The 16,806-nt window shown below is 40.6% G+C and overlaps 1 protein-coding gene across 1 annotated transcript in view; it reads left to right on the forward strand.

Moving 5' to 3' along the window:
- Positions 1-16,806, forward strand: part of LOC122562955 (antiviral innate immune response receptor RIG-I-like) — a 95,783-nt gene that overhangs the window by 18,555 nt on the left and 60,422 nt on the right. The window contains exons 2-4 of the mRNA XM_043716266.1: positions 11,370-11,579; positions 13,624-13,755; positions 15,050-15,231. Of these exons, the coding sequence (XP_043572201.1) occupies positions 11,474-11,579; positions 13,624-13,755; positions 15,050-15,231 (420 nt within the window). The 5' untranslated portion in view covers positions 11,370-11,473. The remainder of the gene's footprint in view (positions 1-11,369; positions 11,580-13,623; positions 13,756-15,049; positions 15,232-16,806) is intronic.

The following is a 16,806-nucleotide window of genomic DNA, read 5'->3' on the forward strand; positions in this document are numbered from 1 at the left end:
GTGGACCCAGCACCTCACCTGCTCCTTAAATATTGCAGTAGAATCTTTTGGTGGAATTTGGGCACTTAGTTTCTCAGATGAAATGATAAGCATCACTTTGGATGCTGCAATACACCCTCATTTTGTCAGAATCATCCAAATGCAGGAAATGGCAAGTGTTACTTCCAGAGATACCGCATTTTTTTGTGCAATTCCAAGTACTTGGCCTCTCCAGTGTGATCCAATACATGATCATGCCATTAGCTAGCAAACAAGATTTATTGATTTGGACGGGATCTTACAACTCCCCGAGGATCAGTGGACTTAGCAGACATGACAAAGTTAAACAGCTCTAGAAACACTTATGAAATCCAAATGGATATTTTAAAAAAACTCCAGCAAAATAAAGCATTTCATCTGACCTGATGTCTTTTTAGATCCAACTTTAAAGTTTGGTTTGAATAAGACATAACCTGTTGACAGCATTATTTTTAAAATGCAAATGCAATCCCAAGTTACGTAGGCAAATGGTTTCACAACAGGTCAAGAACTAGAGGAGACACATTTAAGGTGAATGGCAAAGTAACAAAAAGCAACACGAGGTTAAACTTTTTATGCAATGAATGATGAGGATCTGAAGTGTACTGCTTCAGGGGGGTAGGGGCAGCAGATTGAATTTTGGTTTTCAATGAATATTATCTGAAAAGAAAAATATTGTAGACTTGAAGGAGAGGATGGGATAGTGGGACTAGCTGAGAGCAGATTCTTCCAGAGAATCAGCGCAGGTATTTTAGACCACCTGTAAGTAATCTAATCTAATCTGTTATCGTTCTATGAAATCTTTTAGTTGGTTTGTCACCTTTTAGACATAGAGCTACTGCTGAACCATTATTTTAAATACCTTAAAATAATAAAAAGTCAATACAAGAGGCTGTTGTTTCAGGTGGGAGTTACAGTACAGTACAAGTTGCATAAACATGAGCAATTATAGAAGATGATTAAACAATTAATTAGTTATTATAACTGAGATTAACTAAGTACACTTCCTCTCCCTACTACCTTCCTGCACTACTCTATTAGTCACAACATAAGTTGAAATGCATCTGTGGAGAGAAATCAGAGTTAACGTTTTGAGTCAAATGACCTTTCCTCAGAACTTTCTCCACAGATGTTGCCAGACCTGCTGAGCTTTTCCAGTAATTTCCATTTTTGTTTCTGATTTACAGCATCTGCACTTCTGTTGGTGTTTATAAATTGAAATGCTTTACTCATTACTGATATGGTCAGTTATGTACTTTAGCTAAGGGACTCTTGTGTAGTTTTAGTGTCCCTACCTTTGAGACAGGACACCCAGATGTGTCATGACATTTCTGAATAGATTGTTCAGAAAACATTGATACTTCATATTAGGTTTGGAATAAAATAATTATCCATCAGGTTTCTTTAATAAATAAGAAAATTATTGATTTACTGTGAAAACAGGATTTTATAGCAAATATGTGAAGCTGATTAACACAATTTGAAATAGGAAAGTATAAATTTTTCAGGGGAGGCAATGGCCTAGTGGTATTATCACTTGACTTTTAATCCTGTGAACTAGGTAATGTCCTAAGGACCTGGGTTCAAATCTTGCCATGGCAGATGGCAGAATGTGAAATCAATACCAAATCTGGAATTAAGAGTCTAATGAGGACCGTGAAACCATTGTCAATTGTTAGAAAAATCCATCTGATTCACTAAAGCCCTTTGGGGAAGGGAACTGCCATCCTCATCTGGTCTGGCCTACATGTGATTCCAGGCCCACAGCAATGTGGTTGACTCTTAACTGTGCTCTGGGCAATTAGGCTGGCCTAGGCAGTGACCTATCATCTCATGAATGAATATTAAAGAAATTTTAGAAATGTCCCCACTGTACACACAATTCAAAGGAAAAAAAGTGGAAACATTTCTTTATAGAGATTAATATTGGGGGATAATAAAACTTGACAAATATTTGTTCTTCAGAGAAAAACTGTTAAAGTAAAGATTGTTCACAACAGCATGCATTCTGTCACACACTAACTCGTGTCAGTCAACATAGGCAGCTGTCAATGGGAACAACAGTTTATTCAGTGGAAAATTCAGAGCATTTCAGCAGAATAGTTGCATCGGTTTTATCACATTTCACATTGGAATTTCCAAAAGGCTTTTCACAGGGATGAGCTGGGTAGCTTTCTCTATGGCTGTACCCCAACTGAACTCCAAACAATATTCAAAGCAAAGCATAAACCCATTCAGGTGATTTCCAGGAAATAAGTCAACAGAATCCAAACAAATATGGCTATATCCATTTAGGAGCCTGTTTTATAAACAAAAACCTTCAGGTATCTCTTCAGCAGTCAGAATGAGCCACTGTTAACAAACCTTTAAACTTGAACCACAAAAACAAAATTGAAACACCTTCATAAAGGACGCTGATTAGGAGCAGAAACATTTGCATGTTAAAGACATTAATGATATGGGTGGGAAAAGTTAGTCAGGGAATAGATCTAATTAGATGTCTCTCTGATGTGAAAAATGTAAAACTAACAGATTAGCTACGGTCTATGTTGGCAATAATTAAAAATTAGTTGGTTTACACAAAAAGTGGACATTTGGCCCATTAATGACTGTCATCTACTTGATAGATCAAACTAAGTCATCCCATTCCCTGCTTTTCCTCAGCAGCCTTGTGAACTCTTAAGATATAAAAGAGACCTACATGGCAACTTTTTCACACAGAGGGTAGTATGTGTATGGAATGAGCTGCCAGAGGATGTGGTGGAGGCTGGTACAATTGCAACATTTAAGAGGCGTTTGGGTGGGTATATGAATAGGAAAGGTTTCGAGGGATATGGGCCAGATGCTGGCACGTGGGACTAGATTGAGTTGGGATATCTGGTCGGCATGGACGTGTTGGACCGAAGGGTCTATTTCCATGCTGTACATCTCTAGTATTTATCCAAATAGCTGTTTAAAGTTGTAATTAAATTTTCTTCCCCAACCTTGAGGAAGTGCATTCAGATCATAACTTCTGCATGTTCCAAAAATAAATCTCTGGTTCGTTTTAAATCTGTGTCACGGTTTACCAACTGTCCTGCCACCGGAAACTGTTTCTGCTCACTTCCAAGTTTTCGTTTCACAAGGCTGGTACTCAACCAGACCACATATTTGGTCAAACAGCAATGTTGTAGCTTTTACGGGACATCTTAAACGATAGAGAGAGAAAAGAGACACTGAGGGGTTTAAGGGGGGAATTCTAGGGCTTGGGATTTCAGCAGCTTCAGGCTTGGCTGCTAATGATGGCGATGTACAAGTGGGTTGGAATTGCAGGATTACTGTTAACCGAGAAAACTGTCAGGCTGGAAGAGAATCCAGAGACTAGAATGGGAGGTCAAGGGCATGGAGAGACTTGGAATCTGGGATAGGAGGAGACATGCCTGCCATTTTATGATTAAATAAGTTTCTGCTTGGATATTAGATTTGTCAAGGTCTCTTAAAGCCCCTTAGTTTTGGATAGACCAGATTTGGTTAAAAAAAATTGTGTTGAAGTTGACTTGACTTTTATATAAATACATGTGCATTCTGGACACCTTTTTTTTCCAGTTCAGAGGTAACCTCTGAAACATAATTATAAATGTGATTTCAAGATGTGTTAATTATTCTTCTAAGCCCAGAATAGCAATCAACTGTGTCATTGAGGAAATAGAATATACAAGACTGACTACAATTGAGGAAAGTTAAAAATCACACAACACTTGGTTATAGTCCAACAGGTTTGGAAGCACTAGTTTTCGGAGCGCTGCTCCTTCATCAGGTGGCGACGCTCCAAAAGCTAGTGTGCTTCCAAATAAACCTGTTGGACTATAACCTGGTGTTGTGTGATTTTTAACTTTGTACACCCGAGTCCAACACCGGCACCTCCAAATTACAATTGAGGAGATTTCTTTGTGACCCCTGTCCTCTAGGAGAACCAGCTTCAGTTCTTGGAATAGCTATGATTGAAAAGAAAGACAGATTTGTAATTATAGAGTCCCATTTGAAACTTCAGGACATTCCCTTGCACTTGATCACAATGATCAGTGCCAGAACTCATTGTTGTTCTGTGCACAGAAATCTCAATGTGATAATGACCAGATATTTTTTCTCTTTGGTGATAGTGGCTAAAGGACAGTAGAACTTGCATGGCATTTTTTTTTGTGTCCACCCAAAAGCACAGATAAAGCCTTGGTTTAATATCTCATTTAATATCTCAGGTAGTACAGCATTTTCTCAATATAGTTTTGATACTATCATTTTGGATCTGGTCCTGAGGTCTTTGTGATTATTGTATAAATACTTGATGCAGGGACAATCCAAGGAGAGAGCAGTAGGGTCAGTTTTTGAATTGGTATTGCAAAGAGCCACATGGATGTGTTGGGCCTCCCTTCAATGTTTCTATGAATGTGAATCCCCAAGGATAACCTGAGGGAAATGGAAAACTCATGCTATCCTGAGAGAATTTGGGATAAAACATCTATATAGCACAGAATAAAAAGAATTCTCAAAGGTGCAAATGTGTAAAATGTTAAGCTGAAAGTACTTGAAGGAAGGCCTTCACTGGCATGAAAATTCAAATAAAGGTATTTCAAGATTAAATAGAGATATTTAATCAAGTGGCTCAAGGAAAAGTATTTCTAGTTTTGTTACACGTTGGTAACAGAAGCATTGAAGTATGTTGAACTTTTTACCTGATTGCATTTTGTCTAGAATCATGACCCACTCCAGAGGACAGCCCATTTGACAGAAACATTGTCATATTTAAATTTTAAGATTAAGTAGATGCACATGTTGAATGCCTCATCCAGGCATCAACTCAGAATATAAGTGCCTGTTAGACCTTTTGATAAATATCAGGAGCGAGGAAATGGTGAAATCAGTAACGTGTGATAATTGGAGACAGTTATAATATAGAATATTTTCATAATTGTTGAGATTTTCTGAAGTGAAAAATGTTATACTAAGCAATAAATAATTAGAACATAATGCAACAGCTTGGATCGATATGCAACGATCAGCAGTCTCCATCAGTAATTAAACAACATTGTAAAGATCATGGGGTTTTTTCCCCCAAATTTTTGCTATTTTCTCTCTTCTGATCTTTATCAAATGTCATTACAAGCAATTATATTTAGAGTTGAAGTCTGAAAGTAATGTTCATCACATACATTATTTTGATATTAATGTTGAAATATGATGATGTTTTTCACAAATGGGAATTCCTATAACATGGAGTATAATCCCAGAGAAAATTGGGAGCACGAAGGCATTGATGTTTAGGAGGTACTTATGTTTGGAGGCAGCAATAGGTTGAGACCAATCATAGTGCTAACTGATGGGACGTCTCTTGTCAAGTAGAGGGGGTATTGCTGGCAGTAAGATGATGATGAAGATGTAGCAGGTTCAGTAGTAATTTTCAAATTGGGACTGGATTTCTGCAAAAATAGCAAACATTGTGTCTAATTGGTAGCGTTTTAGAGCCAGCACAGATGTCAGATAAATAGTTTGCTTCTCCAGTGTATGATTCGATGAGACACAGGTTTTGGAGTTGGCACGTGTACAAAGAGGGGAGTGGTCATTTTGGGAGCTCTGAGAATGAGCAAGATGAGCACTGAGTTGTGGATGGACAGGATCCAAGAGACACACCAAGATCTGTAATCAGATGTGCAAAGAGTGCATACGTACTGGCAGAGAGTGTGACCAGAGTGCTGCATTAAAGTTGACTCTTATATATTAATATCACAGAAATGATATGATTGGCTAAATTTGCCCTAAGAATCATACCTGGAGCCTGCACTGCTGTAAGTGACTAGGATTGATTTAACACGCATCATTTTTATCATAACTATCTTCCACTCATAGCATTTTGAATTGAATTGAATTGAATTTATTGTCCCATGTACCAAGGCACAGTGAAAAGCTTTGTTTTGCGAGCAATACAGGCAGATCACAGAGTTAAGTAGCATAGATAGTAAATAATAGGCAAACAGCGGCAAAAACAAAAGCATAAGTACAAGCGAATGTTAAGAGTTTGAGAGTCCATTCAGTATTCTAACAACAGTAGGGTAGAAACTGTTGCAAAACTGGCTGGTGTGTATGTGTGTTTCAGGCTTCTGTACCTTCTCCCCAATGGTAGAGGTTGTAGAAAAACATTGCCAGGGTGGAATGGATCTTTGAGAATGCTGGGGGCCTTTCCTTGACAGCAAGCCTAGTAGATGGATTCTGTAGATGGGTGGTTGGCCTTTGTGATTGTCAGGGCCAAGTTTGTCACTCACTGTAACCATCTCTGATCTTGAATGGTACAGTTGCTATATCAGGTAGTGATACATCCAGACAGAATGCTCTTGATGGCGCACCTACAAAAGTTGGCAAGGGTATTTGCTGTCATGCCAGATTTCCTCAGCTGCCAGAGGAAGAAGAGACGTTGTTGGGCCTTTGTGACCAGTGCGTCCACATGAAAGCTTGTTGTGAATGACGACTCCCAGGAGATTAACACTCTCCACTCCTTCTACCTCTGTGCTATTAATGTGTAATGGGGCATGAGTAACATCCCACCAAAAGTCAATAATGAGTTCCTTGGTTTTGCTGGCATTGAGAACTAGGTTGTTCTCAGTGCACCATTTTTCCAGTTCTTCCACCTCCCATCTGTATCCTGTTTCGTCGCCATCTGAAATTCTACTGACTATGGTGATGTCATCAGTGAACTTGTAAATGGCATTAGTCTGGTATTTGGCGACACAGTCATGGGTATACAGTGAGTACAGTAGGGGGCTGAGTACGCACACCTGGGAGGCCTCAGTGTTGAGTGTCGGTGACAATGAAATATTGTCCCCAGTCTTTACTGATTATGGCCTGTGGGTCAGGAAACTGAGGCTCCAGTTGCAGAGAGTGGGGCTTTTTCTGAAATCACTAAGTTTAGTAATTAGTCTCGGGATAATAGTGTTGAAGGCTGAACTGTAGTCAAGAGCAGGATTCTTACTTAGCTGTTCTTGGTGTCAAGATGTTCTAGGGAGGAGTGAAGGGCAAGTGATATGGCATCTGAAATGGATCTGTTGGTTTGATGGGCAAATTGGAGTGGGTCAAGAGTAGTGGGGAGGCTGGAGTTGATTAATGCCATGACCACTTCATGAGCACCGAAGTTAGGGCCATTGGGCGGTAGTCATTGAGACAGGCTGCATGAGCCTTCTTAGCCACAAGGATGATGTTGGCCCTCGCAAAACAGGCAGGGACAGTGGCCTGCTGCAGGGAGAGATTGAAGATGTCTGAGAAGACCTCTGCCAGTTGATCTCCACATGCTCTGAATGCACGGCCTGGTACTCCATCTGGTCCCATTGCTTGCCTTGGATTCACACGAAGGAAAACTGATCTGACCTCTGGTGCAGTGACTGTTGGGATAGGTTCGTCAGGACTTGTCGGAATAGGTGTTACCACTCCGCCGAACTTCTGCTCAGAGCGAGCATAGAAGGTGTTGAGACGATCTGGGAGGGATATATCATCGTCTGCTATCTTACACTGTCTCTTTTTAGAACCTGTGATGTCATTCATTCCTTGCCATTGTCACCGGGTGTCTGCCTGGGTCTCTAGTTTGGATTGGCACTGGTCCTTGGCTGTCTTAATGGCTCTACGAAGGTCATACTTGGATTCCTTATATTTGAGTGAGTCTCGATCTGAAGGCCTCACATCTGGTTTTTAGCAGGTTCCATAATTCCTGATTCATCCAGAGTTTTCTGCTGGGGAACACCTAGGTTGACTTCCTCGGTGTACAGTCCTCCACATACTTGCTGGTAAAGTCTGTGATGATGTGGCGTAATTGTTCAAGGTACCCGCGGACTATTTGAACATGGCCCAATCAGCCGATTCCAGACAGTACCGGAGTTGATCCTCTGCCTCCTCCGACCAGCACTGGACCTGTATCTGCGAGGGGGGTCTCCTGCTTGAGTTTTGCCTATAAGCCGGGAGAAGAAACACGGCACTGTGGTCGGAGTTCCGGAAATGAGGGCGGGTGATGGAGCGGTAGGCATCCTTCACAGTGTAGCAGTGGTCTAAAATGTTTGGGCCCCTAGTGGGGCAGGTAATGTTCTGGTGGTACTTGGGCAACACCTTCCTTAAATTGGCTTGATTGAAGACGCCAGTCACAATAAACAGGGCCTTGGGGTGTTCCATCTCAGGGGTGTTAGTGGTGAAGTACAGCACACCCAGAGCTTCCTCAACCTTTGCTTGTGGCAGTATGTACACAGCTGTTAGTGTGGCAGCAGTAAATTCCCTTGGTAGATGGATGGGAGCAAAGCAATAATCAATTTCTTATTTGAGGGAAAGCTAGTTAACTACTCGTGGGCAACAGGATTAGAAGAACATACTGATAGGATGAGAGAAGGTTCAAACAGAACATAAACACGAGTATAACCTCTGGCTAGGTCAGCTCTGGAGAGCATTCTTGAATCACTGCAGTCCGTGTGGTGTGGATACGTCTACAGTGCTGTTAGGAAGGGAGTTCCACAATTTTGACGCAGTATTAGTGAAGGAACAGTGATACAGTTTCAAGTTAGGATAGTATGTGACTTGGAGATGCTCTTATAGGTGGTGGTGTTCTCATGCGTTAGTTACCTGTGTTACATGAGGTCCTACATGAGGTGTGGAAGGTGTTATTAAAGGAGCCTGGTGAGTTACTGCAGTGCATCTTGTAAACGGTACACATTGCTGTCACTGTGCAATGGTGATCAATGTCTGGTGTATATATGCTCCCTGTATATGTTATCTGGGAGAGTCAAAGTAACAGTTCAAAAGCACAGGCCAGAGTAGGTGAAAAAAGAATTATATTTTTTAGACTATTCGAGTATTGATGGCTGTTGAACAAAAAAAAAACATATTGGATCTCCTACAGGAACTCTGACTTTCTAAATGATGGCATAGAGAAAGCCTTTATAAAATATTGATTAGGCTTCAGCTGGAGTATTGTGTTCAATTCTGGGCACAGCAACAGGGGGAAATTTGAAATTTATTAGAATAATCTGGAAAGTTTAGCAGCCAAGAACTTTAGTTGTTTTGTTCTTGACCCCATTGTCCTTGCAAATAAATCCCCATCTCTAACCTGTTCTCCCCAAAGTCCTTGAGTTTTGATACCCTAATATAAGTCCCTCCAATCAGACTTCCAGAATACCAAAATGTTTCTTATTAACAACACAAATTATATCCTATCTGCAAAAGTAAACTAAACTCCTCATCCTTGATCTGTAAACAGCCTTTGAACAAATGTCCTGCACCAGTACCTCTCCACTGTTGTCTAGATGAGTGAAATGGCACTCACGTCATTCTATTCATATCAATTAATCATGATTAGGGAATTGCTTACAAAATGTTTCTTCTTGCTCCCACACCATTATGTCTGGTTTTCCAAGGACTGATAGTTGATCCACTCCTACATCTACATACTGCCTCAACAACAACATTCACAGCATAAATCTTCATAAGCTTGTTTGACATTTTACGTTGGATTAATGAAACTCTTCCCCCAGTTAAGTTTAGGGAAGCTGAAACCATTGTCTGCAATACACACTGTACCAACTCTATCCCTTTCATGGACAACAGTCTAAGCCAAAGCACTTTATCCTTGGTGACTTATTTTGATCCTGGGACAAGTTTCTTACCATACTATCACTAAGATCACCCAATGGTGATTAGCTAACTGCAGCTGTCTTTCATTTCATCTGTTACTGAGATCTTATCCATACCTTTGTTATCTTTACAGTTGACTATTCCAATGCATTCTAAGCTGGCCTCCCACATTCTGCCCTCTGTAAATATGAACTCATCCCAAACTTTGCTGTCTTGTTTTTAGTGTGCCAAGTTGCATCCACCTATCATATCTATGATCCCTAACATACATTAACTCCTGTTCCAGCAACACCTTGATTTTAAAATTCTCATCCTTGTTTTCAAAACCCCATCATGGCTTCACCCCTGTATATCTTCCATCTCATTCAACCCTTTTGACTACAAGTTGATGGTGGTATGTACGTAGCAATTGATCTGGAATGCATTGCCTGAAAAAGTGTTGAAAGTAACTTCCATAGTATCATTAAAGAGGGAATTGGATAAATTCTTAGAAGGGAGAAAATTGCAGGATTTCAGGGAAAGGATCTGGGATTGAATGAATGGTTCATTTAAAGAGCTGACCTGGATACATAGGCTGAATGTTCTCCTTCTATGAGCAAGATTCAGACTCCATGATTGAAACAAATGCAGGAGGCCACTGTGGATTTCATTAATTTTATACAATCTTGCACAAGGAGGTCTCCACCTCAGCCGGAAACAGGTCTTGCTCCTGTGCAAATCTGACTGATAAAGCAGTTAAGCATTCTGGCATTAACGTTAGCCTCAAGAGTGCAAACAGGAGTAAACTACTCTGAAGGGCAGTTATACAGAAATGACTGGCTCTATAGTGGTGTTACAAAACAGGCCTGGGAACTCCAATACTGTGAATGAACAGTTAAACTGGGTAGCATTTTGCAGAGCATAAGCTATGAGTTATTTGCCTGGGGGGAGTAGACAGTGGTATCGGCAAGTAAGGCTCAGAAAAATCGTGACGAACAGAAAACAAGAAATGGCTATTTGCATTTATATAGTGCCCTTAATCTAGTAACATGTCCCAGAGTGTATCACACATTAGCACACAAAAAACACCAAGTCACATAAGTCAAATGATCAAAAGCAGGCCAGTTTAGCAATAGAGTTTTAAATTTGGTGAAGGGATTAAAATCGGGCCAGCACTGAAGGTGAGCGTTAGAGGAGTTCAGAGATCTGAGGACCATAGGGCTGCGAGAGATTAGGGGGGCGGGGAAGACAAGGAAAGATTCGAAAACCTTTTAAAAATTGGGGTGTTGCTAGACAGAAGACCAGTGTTGGTGGTCGATGACCGGATTGGAATTGGCAGGCATTAGGGTTCGAGTAGTAAAAGCAAAATCAATACTTGGATGGGGTAGGCAGTGGGCCGGCGGATCAACAGGCAAAATGGGTTTGGACTTCCTTGCTTTATGGAGTCTAACAACAGATTTAGGAGGGGGGAGGCACTGTAGACGAAAACAAAAGACAAGGAAATGTAACCTTCAGAAAATGAAAGAAGGGAGATCGAAACCGATAGTGATAAATCAGAGAGAGAAGGGGGGGGGGGGACAGGGATGTTTATTTTCTCAGTGGTGCTGACGCAGAAATCCGCGGAGGTTCGTGACTGGATTTCTTACTCGTCAAGGGGTGAAAATGATGGTTAATAAATATTAAATGTAGATCCGCAAGAAACTGAAACTTAAGTGACACCTGATTTCCTGGAAATTGCACAGTGTAGGCGGAGTCGCCGAGCTGATATTTAGTTGTATGGAAGTCATACAGATCACCAAGACAGCGGAAGAGGATTCTTCGACAGTCACGGTTATAAAGATTTAAAATGACCGACCTCCAGAAAGAAAACTTGAAGTTATGGCGACATTACATCACTAGAATTCTTCGCCCTACGTATATACACGGATTCCTCACGTCTTTCTTTTCACCAGGTATGTAAGGTTGTAATAATTGATCTTTCAATACTGGCTGTTGCATTTATTTTTCCGCTGGTGCGATTTTAACAACAATGTGGGAATCATTCATTAACCCCCAGCTAGCGAAACGAAAACTCCCTAAATTAGAGGAAATTGTGTTGGAATGGATGTTGGGATTGAATATATAAACGTGCTAATTATGATTCTTAATAAATAAATATGTCTGTTTCAGAAACTGCACCCAGGTTTCAGGATTAACACAGGAATTTGTGAGGAAGACTGTTTCTCGGTTGTGAGGAGAAAGTGAGGAGTGCAAGATGCTGGAGATCAGAGTCAAAATGTGTGGTGCTGGAAAAACACAGCAGGTCAGGCAGCATCCAAGGAGCAGAAGAGTCGACGTTTCGAGCATAAACTCTTCATCGGGATTTTCCTGCTCCTCGGATGGTACCTGACCTGTTGTGCTTTTCCAGCAATACATTTTAATAGCATATGTAAATAGTCCATTAGCTAGATGTGTTTTTCGGCTAACAAATGGGCCTTTAATTTTTTTTAAACATGACTGTGCCTTTCCATAACGAACTGTATTTCTCGTGTGGGGTTCCAGATTGCGTCTTGTGTGTCAAATATCTTCTGATCTTTTAACCAATTAAAACTTGTTAAGATCTTCTGTGACTCGAAGTTGTTTTGTTCATTATTCGGGGTGAAATCTCATAGTGCACCACACCGGCCAAGGCTGATGGATCCTTGCTTAGAATTACCTGACTGCAGAGCTGAGATTCTGTGGTATGATTCCTCATGGTGTTCACAGCTAGCTGCTTGGTGTGAAAAATAAAAAGAAATACTGACAAAGGGGAAGTGGGTGTCCTTCCAGTTTTCCTTGATGAAACACGAGCAGAAGGCTCTTTGGCAGCTGCATTTTTTTTTGCTGGAAATCCCCCAAGAGGCTGCAAAAGTAATGTTTTTAGATTCTGGATTTTGCTTTTAATCAACTTATTCAGAACCATTATGACACGCCTCTCGAGCAGATACAACTTAAACACATGCCTCCTAATCCAGAGGAAGGAACACTACCACTATACAAGAGACTCTGGCTTTTAGATACAGAGGTGATCTCTGATCAGTGAAATTAACACTCGACTTTTTTTATTTCTCACCTGGTATGTGACTTAAATCCCATTTTTGTTTCAATAACTCGTTTGAGAGCAGTGATCCTTCACAATTGAGTTTGGAAAGATGATTCTAAAGCTCTCCACTTTGGAGACTTTTCCACAGCTTGTAGCTGAGTCTGTTGTGGACTCATTGATAAGAGATTAACAGCTGTGAATAGTCAACAGCTCTTAATTAATAATTTGAAGGGTGGTTTAACCCAACACATTAAATCTGATTTTTCTCCGCAGATGCTGCCAGATCTGCTGAGCTTTTCCATCAATTTCTGTAACAAACTAAATAAGGTGGGTTGGATTTGTCGGTTTTGATGATTCTTGGGAAAAGAAATCTTCCTTTGTCCTGGTTCATATGCTCCTCAGAGATCCCCCACCAGGATTATCCTGGAGTGTCCAAGAATTTAAAGGGGCATTTAGAAAAAAAAAATTGTGCTTAAATAAGATATCCTTGAATATTTTCACAAGTTAGCAAAATACAAGACATTGAGGGAAGAAAAATATTGTATGTCCAGGATCAGCCAATGAGTTGATGTCAAGATTAGAGTGGTGCTGGAAAAGCACAGCAGGTCAGGCAGCATCTGAGGAGCAGGAAAATCGACATTTTTGGGCAAAAGCCCTTCCTCAGGAATGATGCTGCGAGCCTTGGGGGTGGAGAGATGAGTTGATGGTTCAGTCTGCTGTTTGAAGGCATTGTGATTGACATGTTCATTGAGTAGTGGGAGAGATGGGATGTAATATCATGAAACCTCCAAGATTATGTCCAATTAAAGTCAGAAGCCTTTGTATGTATGACCTTTTCCTTCCTGGTTTGTACATTTCATCTTGTTTCATGCTTGGTAATCATATTGGAAACTCTGTTCAATTGGTTCATGGTTTGTAATGTTCTTTTTCCCCAGTTGACACTGAGCAGATTTTATCATTGGAAGAAAAGTCAGTCATAAAGTCTGCAGAGCTCTTTCTGGACTGTCTGCTTAAGTTGGAGGAGCAAGGATGGTATCGAGCATTTTTAGATGAACTAAGAGGAGCAGGTGGGTGAGTGAATTTTGCAGAAAAGCCACACTTCTCCTCCTCTTCAGGTTTTGTTCTCAACCGAAGTCTTTTTTCCCCATTGTGTATTATCACTATTTACATAAGATTCGTGAAAAGTACACCATTAAGTTATCACAAGTTTATCAATACCTAAACTCATTGATTAACATTTTGTAAACTTCTCACAAAGAATGGAGAATTTGCAACATTTAATGAGCAACCTGCTTCATCAGCTAGGACACAAAAGCATTATTTGCATTTTGTGGTTTCAGTAGTAAGTTGTGCAATGGACACAGATCACTCATAAAGAAATGCTAATGAATTCAAATAAATGGTAGAAAATATTGGGAGATTTGTGTTTTTATTGATAAGATTTTATTTTTTTCTTTTAATGAATAAGTGACATAACTTGAAACAATACAGAGTAATTATAGACCAGGATTTGGATTCAAAGACATTGGAGTTCTGAAGAAATTGAGCAATGTCGAGATGAAGTGGGATTGTTGGTTGAGGTAGAAGATTACCAATGATCTTATTGAATGATAGAGAAGGCTTGAAAAGCTGATTTACTTTTTCCTGCTTCTTATCCCATGCTTTTTCCTTGAACTAATTGAGTAATCAAAGGTAAAGCAAATGATTGGCAGATGGGCAGACATTTTTCACAGTAGTATCCTTTTGACTTATGATTGAAGATGAAAATTTGAGCACTTGATCACACTATTGTTTATTCTGGTTTAACACCAACATGCATTAATAAAACATATTTAATATGGTTAGTAATATATTAGCGTTTAGGGGCAGCAGAAGGCTTTATTTCTTGGGAGGCAGTTGGAGGCAAGATGGGAGGTAATAGTCTAGTGGTATTATCACTGGACTGTTAATCTAGAGACCCAGGTAACATTCTAAGGATGTGGGTTCAAATCTCAGCACAGCAGATTATAGAATTTGAGTTCAATAAAAAATCCGGAATGAAGATTTAATGACCACAAATCCATTTGCAGACAAAAACTGCCTAGTTCACTAATGTCCTTTTGGGAAAAAAACTGCCATCTTTGCCTAATTTGGTCTATGTGTGACTCCCACAGCAATGTTGTTGACTCTTAATTGTTCTCTGGGCAATTAGAGGTGAGCAATAAATGCTGGCCTAGCCAGCGATGCCTTCATCCCATGAATGAATTTTAAAAATCATATGGTGAAACTTTCCTGAATATACCAAACCAGAGTTAGCAATACGTTTTGAAACTAAGATGTATCAAATGTTTCATGTTAATGCTCTGAATGTTCTATTTGCAGATTATACTGGCCTAGAGCAAGCCATTGAAAATGCTGACTTCACTGAAATTGCAAAATTGGAGGAGTCTAAAAAACTCCTGGAGCGCATTTTGCCAACAATTGTTTCCAATATAAAACCATGTGAAGTTATTCGTTTTATGCCAACATGTCTCCGAACCAGGGAATGTGAAGAGATTATACAGGTATTTCTGATGGTCTGAGAGATGTGGGGAAGCAGTTTGGGACACCAATTCTCCAGGATTGCCCTGCAGTCTCAGAGATTAATTACAATCTTAGAGTCATAGAGTTTTACAGCATGGAAACAGACCCTTTTGTCCAACACGTCCATGCCGATCAGATATCCTAAATTAATCTAGTCCCATTTGCCAGCACTTGGCCCATATCCCCCTAAACCCTTCCTATTCATAGTTTGTCAGAAGATTTGTAGCTCAGGTGCTCGTTGTTGTGGTTCTGTTCGCCAAGCTGGGAATTTGTGTTGCAGACGTTTCGTCCCCTGTCTAAGTGACATCCTCAGTGCATGGGAGCCTCCTGTGAAGCGTTTCTTTGATGTTTCCTCTGGCATTTATAGTGGTTTGTATCTGCCGCTTCCGGTTGTCAGTTCCAGCTGTCCGCTGCAGTGGCCAGTATATTGGGTCCAGGTCAATGTGCTTATTGATTGAATCTGTGGATGAGTGCCATGCCTCCAGGAATTCCCTGGCTGTTCTCTGTTTGGCCTGTCCTATAATAGTAGGGCTAATGCCCGAAACGTCGATTCTCCTGTTCCCTAGATGCTGCCTGACCTGCTGCGCTTCTCCAGCAACACATTTCCATCTCTGATCTCCAGCATCTGCAGACCTCATTTTCTCTATAATAGTAGTGTTGTTCCAGTCGAACTCATGTTGCTTGTCATCTGAGTGTGTGGCTACTAAGGATAGCTGGTTGTGTCGTTTCGTGGCTAGTTGGGAGTTAGTTGCCCTTTTCTTCCTCTCTAGAGAATCAGATTCCTGTGAGTGTGGCATTGATGATCTGGTGTGTGTTCTCTATTTCTGTGTTTTGAGTATGCTGTCTTTGTCGAATGATGTAACGGCACAGTTCACCTCTATCGACAAAACCCTGGCCAGAGAAACAATAGCCAACCTGCTGGACATACAGAACAGGCAACAGGACGGGGAACCTATCAACAAAGACGGCATACTCAAACTACTGGACCTGGTGCCTCACAACACACTTCACATTCAACAACCAAATATATGAACAAATCAATGGCACACCCATGGGCTCACCCATCTCTGGACTCATAGCAGAAGCGGTAATACAAAGCTTAGAACAAACAGTCTTACTGCAAATTCAACCCAAACTCTGGGTCAGAAATGTAGACAACACCTTTGTAATCATTAAAAACACAGAAATAGAGAACACACACCGGATCATCAATGCCACACTCTCAGGATCCGATTCACTAGAGAGGAAGAAAAGGACAACCAACTCCCATTCCTGGACGTGATGGTGCAGAGAACACCGAACGGAAAATTCACCACAAAGGTATACAGGAAAGCCACACACACAGACCAAGTCCTGAACTACGAAAGCAACCACCCCAACACACACAAAAGAAGTTGCATCAAGACACTGTTCAAAAGGGCCACAACACACTGCAGCACACCAGAACTGCAAAAAGAGGAAGAACACCTATACAATGTATTCGCCAAAAACGGATACCCCCGCAATTTCATCAACAGATGCCTAAAGGAAAAGACAATGGAACGAGGACATGCCAC

The sequence above is a fragment of the Chiloscyllium plagiosum genome, chromosome 2, assembly GCF_004010195.1.
Source record: "Chiloscyllium plagiosum isolate BGI_BamShark_2017 chromosome 2, ASM401019v2, whole genome shotgun sequence".
Classification (NCBI taxonomy): domain Eukaryota; kingdom Metazoa; phylum Chordata; class Chondrichthyes; order Orectolobiformes; family Hemiscylliidae; genus Chiloscyllium; species Chiloscyllium plagiosum.